The sequence below is a fragment of the Bombina bombina genome, unplaced genomic scaffold (assembly GCF_027579735.1).
Source record: "Bombina bombina isolate aBomBom1 unplaced genomic scaffold, aBomBom1.pri scaffold_624, whole genome shotgun sequence".
NCBI classification, from domain to species: Eukaryota; Metazoa; Chordata; class Amphibia; order Anura; family Bombinatoridae; genus Bombina; species Bombina bombina.
In genome coordinates this window covers 242,542-248,828 of record NW_026511041.1, presented here as the reverse complement: position 1 = coordinate 248,828, position 6,287 = coordinate 242,542, and the positions used below count along the sequence as shown (strand labels likewise).

Here is a 6,287-nt window from a genome sequence, read left to right as displayed (position 1 = left end):
ACACGCTCACTACCCTATATACCTATACACAGTGCTGTACATGCTCAGTACCCTATATACCTATACACAGTGCTGTACACGCTCACTACCCTATATACCTATACACAGTGCTGTACACGCTCACTACCCTATATACCTATACACAGTGCTGCACACGCTCACTACCCTATATACCTATACACAGTGCTGTACACGCTCACTACCCTATATACCTATACACAGTGCTGCACACGCTCAGTACCCTATATACCTATACACAGTGCTGTACACGCTCACTACCCTATATACCTATACACAGTGCTGTACACGCTCACTACCCTATATACCTATACAAAGTGCTGTACACGCTCACTACCCTATATACCTATACACAGTGCTGTACACGCTCACTTCCCTATATACCTATACAGAGTGCTGTACATGCTCAGTACCCTATATACCTATACACAGTGCTGTACACGCTCACTACCCTATATACCTATACACAGTGCTGTACACGCTCACTACCCTATATACCTTTACACAGTGCTGTACACGCTCACTACCCTATATACCTATACACAGTGCTGTACATGCTCAGTGCCCTATATACGTATACACAGTGCTGTACATGCTCAGTGCCCTATATACGTATACACAGTGCTGTACACGCTCAGTACCCTATATACCTATACACAGTGCTGTACACGCTCACTACCCTATATACCTATACACAGTGCTGTACATGCTCAGTGCCCTATATACGTATACACAGTGCTGTACACGCTCAGTACCCTATATACCTATACACAGTGCTGTACATGATCAGTACCCTATATACCTATACACAGTGCTGTACACGCTCAGTACCCTATATACCTATACACAGTGCTGTACACGCTCAGTACCCTATATACCTATACACAGTGCTGTACACGCTCAGTACCCTATATACCTATACACAGTGCTGTACACGCTCAGTACCCTATATACCTGTACACAGTGCTGTACACGCTCACTACCCTATATACCTATACACAGTGCTGTACACGCTCACTACCCTATATACCTATACACAGTGCTGTACACGCTCAGTACCCTATATACCTATACACAGTGCTGTACATGCTCAGTACCCTATATACCTATACACAGTGCTGTACACGCTCACTACCCTATATACCTATACACAGTGCTGTACACGCTCACTACCCTATATACCTATACACAGTGCTGTACACGCTCACTACCCTATATACCTTTACACAGTGCTGTACACGCTCACTACCCTATATACCTATACACAGTGCTGTACATGCTCAGTACCCTATATACCTATACACAGTGCTGTACACGCTCACTACCCTATATACCTATACACAGTGCTGTACACGCTCACTACCCTATATACCTATACACAGTGCTGCACACGCTCACTACCCTATATACCTATATACAGTGCTGTACATGCTCAGTACCCTATATACCTATACACAGTGCTGTACACGCTCACTACCCTATATACCTATACACAGTGCTGTACACGCTCACTACCCTATATACCTATACACAGTGCTGTACACGCTCACTACCCTATATACCTATACACAGTGCTGTACACGCTCAGTACCCTATATACCTATACACAGTGCTGTACACGCTCACTACCCTATATACCTTTACACAGTGCTGTACACGCTCAGTACCCTATATACCTATACACAGTGCTGTACACGCTCAGTCCCCTATATACCTATACACAGTGCTGTACATGATCAGTACCCTATATACCTATACACAGTGCTGTACATGCTCAGTACCCTATATACCTATACACAGTGCTGTACACGCTCACTACCCTATATACCTATACACAGTGCTGTACACGCTCACTACCCTATATACCTATACACAGTGCTGTACACGCTCACTACCCTATATACCTTTACACAGTGCTGTACACGCTCACTACCCTATATACCTATACACAGTGCTGTACATGCTCAGTGCCCTATATACGTATACACAGTGCTGTACACGCTCACTACCTTGTGCTTTTTTCCTGTTACTCATAGTGTCTTCAGGGTCCTCAGTGCCCTCGGTCTGGCTCCTGCTCACAGTCACCCCTTGTAGACAAGTTCTCAGAAGAGCCGCTATCCTTGTTGTCTCCTCCCTCCTTGTACAGTAAACGATAACTGAATCAAGACAACCAAATCGCTCCCCCTTAAGCAGCGTTATCAGCGCCTGGTGGGAAACAGGAAAGTCAGGCACCGTCCGCAAGGGAAGACGTTTCTCTATACACAATAGGAGATTTTAGATGACTGCTGATTACAAATGATTGCATTTCTTATAGGACATAGAAAACAAAATTTATGCTTACCTGATAAATTTCATTCTTTCTGGATATGTTGAGTCCACGGCGTCCTCAATTACTGTTGGGAATATCACTCCTAGTCAGCAGGAGGAGGCAAAGAGCACCACAGCCAAGCTGTTAAGTATCACTCCCCTTCCCACAAACCCCAGTCATTCGACCAAAGGTAAATGGAGAGAAAGGAAGTAACACAAGGTATAGTGGTGCCTGATATTAGTCAGAAAAAAAACCTGTCTTAAAACAAAAGGGTGGGGCCGTGGACTCTCCATATCCGGAAAGAAAGAAATTTATCAGATAAGCATAAATTTTGTTTTCTTTCCTAAGATATGGTGAGCCCACGGCATCCTCACTTACTGTTGGGAACCAATACCCAAGCTAGAGTACACAGAGGACTAGGGAGGGACAAGACCGGTAACCTAAACAGAAGGCACCACCGCTTGAAGAACCTTTCCCCCAAAAGAAGCCTCAGCCGAGGCAAAAGTATCAAATTTATAAAACTTGGAAAAAGTATGTAGAGAAGACCAGGTTGCAGCCTTGCAAATCTGTTCCACAGAAGCTTCATTTTTGAAAGCCCAAGAAGAGGAAACAGCCCTGGTGGAGTGAGCCGTGATTCTCTCAGGAGAGATTATACTTCTCAGCCAGAGAGAACGAGAAGCAGCAGTAGCTTTCTGACCTTTACGTTTCCCAGAGAAACAAACAGTGCAGAAGTCTGGCGAAAATCCTCAGTCGCCTGTAGGTAGAATTTTAGGGCACGCACAAAATTCAGGTTGTGCAACAAACGTTCCTTATGAGAACAAAGATTAGGACACAGAGAGGGAACAACAATTTCCTGATTAATATTTCTATCAGAAACCACTGTAGGAAGAAAACCAAACTTAGTACGAAGAACCACCTTATCGGCATGAAATAAAAGGTAAGGCGGATCACACTGCAAAGCCGAGAGTTCTGAGACTCTCCGAGCTGAAGAAAATAAAATTTATGCTTACCTGATAAATTTATTTCTTTTTTGACACGAGTCGTCCACGGATCATCTTAATTACTATTGGGATATTCACCTCCTGGTCAGCAGGAGGCGGCAAAGAGCACCACAGCAAAGCTGTTAAATATCACCTCCCTTCCCTCCCAACCCAGTCGTTCGACCAAAGTCAAGGAGAGAAAGGAAGTAACAAGGTGCAGAGGTGTCTGAAGTTTATAATAACCAACAACCTGTCTTTCAAAAACAGGGCAGGCCGTGGACTCATCGTGTCAAAAAATAAGTTAATCATGTAAGCATAATTTTTCTTTTCTTTTTAACGATACGATGAGTCCACGGATCATATTGATTAGTATTGGGAATCAATACCCAAGCTAGAGTACACAGATGATATGGGAGAGACAAGACAGGGAACCTAAACGGAAAGCACCACTGCTTGAAGAACCTTTCTCCCAAAAGCGGCTGTGACAGACCCCTCTGTCAACCTCCCTACGGATTATGGATTCGGGCATTATGTTAAGTCACCCTGTGCCCATTATAGGTACAGGGTGTGAATCCAACAGCACTGGAGGGGTTAACTCTCCTCTTGTTCAGTTTTGAGTAACTGTATTTTCTGAGACAGGTTTCCTGGCATCAGCTATTGTTTACTGTAATTAGATTTAGGTGATAAGTGTTCACCTTGTTTAATCACCTCCAGGCTGCTAGGTGCCAGAAAGGAATCCATTGTTTTCTTGTGTTTGATTGCTTATTTGGTTACGTAATGTAATTCTATTGTATCCTGTAAAAGGGCATCTTCCCTCTATCTAATGTACTATACTCTTCCAATCTCCTATCTGGTCCCCTAGGGGAGTGTCAACCAGGTGGGAGACCTGCATAAATACCGGGCATATAGCCCTCAATAAAGTCGATTTTTTGTTTTACCCTCAAGACGGAGCTTGGTCTCATGTTTGGGGGGAATTAACTGGGTTTGTGTGTTGTTGATCCCGTATTCAGGGCATCTTTCATCTGGTATTAACCCTCCATATCAGGGTTATACCAAAACAGCGGCCTCAGCCAAGGCAAAAGTGTCAAATTTGTAGAATTTGAAAAAGTATGAAGAGAAGACCAAGTTGCAGCCTTGCAATTCTTTTCCACAGAAGCTTCATCCTTGAATGCCCATGAGGAAGCAACAGCCCTCATGGAATGAGCCGTAACTCTCTCTGGAGGCTGCTGTCCAGCAGACTCATATGCAAAAAGGAAATTTATGCTTACCTGATAAATTGATTTCTTCTACGATACGACGAGTCCACGGATTTCATCCTTACTTGTGGGATTTATCCTCCTGTTAACAGGAAGTGGCAAAGAGCACCACAGCAGAGCTGTATATATAGCTCCTCCCTTCCCTCCACCCCCAGTCATTCGACCGAAGGTTTTAGGAAGAGAAAGGAAAAGCTAAAAGGTGCAGAGGTGATTGAAGTTGTAAAAAAATAATAATATATAATCTGTCTTAAAATGACAGGGAGGGCCGTGGACTCGTCGTATCATAAAATAAATCAATTTATCAGGTAAGCATAAATTTCCTTTTCTTCTACAAGATACGACGAGTCCACGGATTTCATCCTTACTTGTGGGATACAATACCAAAGCAACAGGACACGGATGAAAGGGAGGGACAAGACAGGAACCTAAACGGAAGGCACCACTGCTTGAAGAACTTTTTTCCCAAAAACAGCCACAGAAGAAGCAAAAGTATCAAATTTGGAAAATTTGGAAAAAGTATGAAGAGACGACCAAGTCGCAGCCTTGCAAATCCGTTCAACAGAAGCATCATCTTTTTTTTTAAATTTATATCCAAGAAGTGGTAGAGTAATACAAAATATGCCATCATCCCACCTTGCAGGGTGGTTAAAGAAGAAAAAAAAGAAAAAATAGAAAACACAGAATTTACATTAGATTATATAGTAACCTCGGGATATATAGCTTGAGGTATTTTCAGTGTATCGACAATTGTTCTGTTAAATATGTTCTTGTACCACAATATTGTTTTTTTTATTATTATTAGTCTTAACACAAACTATTAACACTTAGACTAAACAAACAATTAAACCATAAAAACAAACATAAAGTAACAAATAACCAGTATCATTCAAAGAGTTACTGAACGACTTGGCATGGGTAGCAGCCTGACTACCCCAATTTTCTAAAGGTATGGGGTATCAAGACAAATGAGGGGCTAAGCAGTTTTCATATTACATTCCTAAAAAACATTGTTGAACTACATAGCTGAGGCGAATTACACGTCCTCGGTTTTACAGAAAGTGTATCTGTAAGATTCAATACAGATATATCCTGACTGGGTTAATTATAATACTTTACCACCTAGGTGCCTGACATGCAGTAAATGGAACGGTTTCTTTGCCATAGTGAAAGGAATAATTAGTCTCGTCTTGATAACCTGAACCAAACAGCTGTGCAAAGGTGGAATATAAATGGGATTAGAATGTGAGTCTTCCCTTTGTTCACCCTTTAAGAGCACGGAATATTATAAACTGATGTAGGAGGCTGAGGTGTCTAGGAGTAAACCAATATACACTAACCATGCCCCAACCATCTGCAGTTCCATGAGAGAAATTAGTTACCATAGATTGTAATAATAGAGTACTCTACTCTCAATATCTGTAGTAAAAAGCTGCTCTTCTCTCCTTCCTTTCTTTTCCCTTCCTTACTCCTTCTCTAGTTAACAGAAGGTGATGCGCTATTAGTTTTATGTCCTTTAGCCTTTTGTCTTTATAAAATCATACAGAGGGGAAAAAAAAAAACCCAGCTGGCCCCCAGTTGGAATATGGCTGGCTACCAAATTCCTAGCAAAATCAATTCCGTATCTTTGAATGAGTATATTATATATTCAATCTCACTAGGGGATAGGGTTTTGATAAATTGGGACCACTTGGAGAAGAAACTCTTCACATCTTTGTCATTTTGCAA

At 42.1% G+C, this 6,287-nt stretch overlaps 1 protein-coding gene across 1 annotated transcript in view; it reads right to left on the bottom strand.

Annotated features, from left to right (window-relative positions):
• Nucleotides 1-2,027: 2,027 nt before the first annotated feature.
• Nucleotides 2,028-6,287, bottom strand: part of LOC128643576 (ATP-dependent DNA helicase Q4-like) — a gene marked incomplete at both ends in the record, with an annotated part of 235,780 nt that continues 231,520 nt past the window's right edge. The window contains one exon of the mRNA XM_053696416.1: nucleotides 2,028-2,223. Coding sequence (XP_053552391.1) covers nucleotides 2,028-2,223 — 196 coding nt within the window. The remainder of the gene's footprint in view (nucleotides 2,224-6,287) is intronic.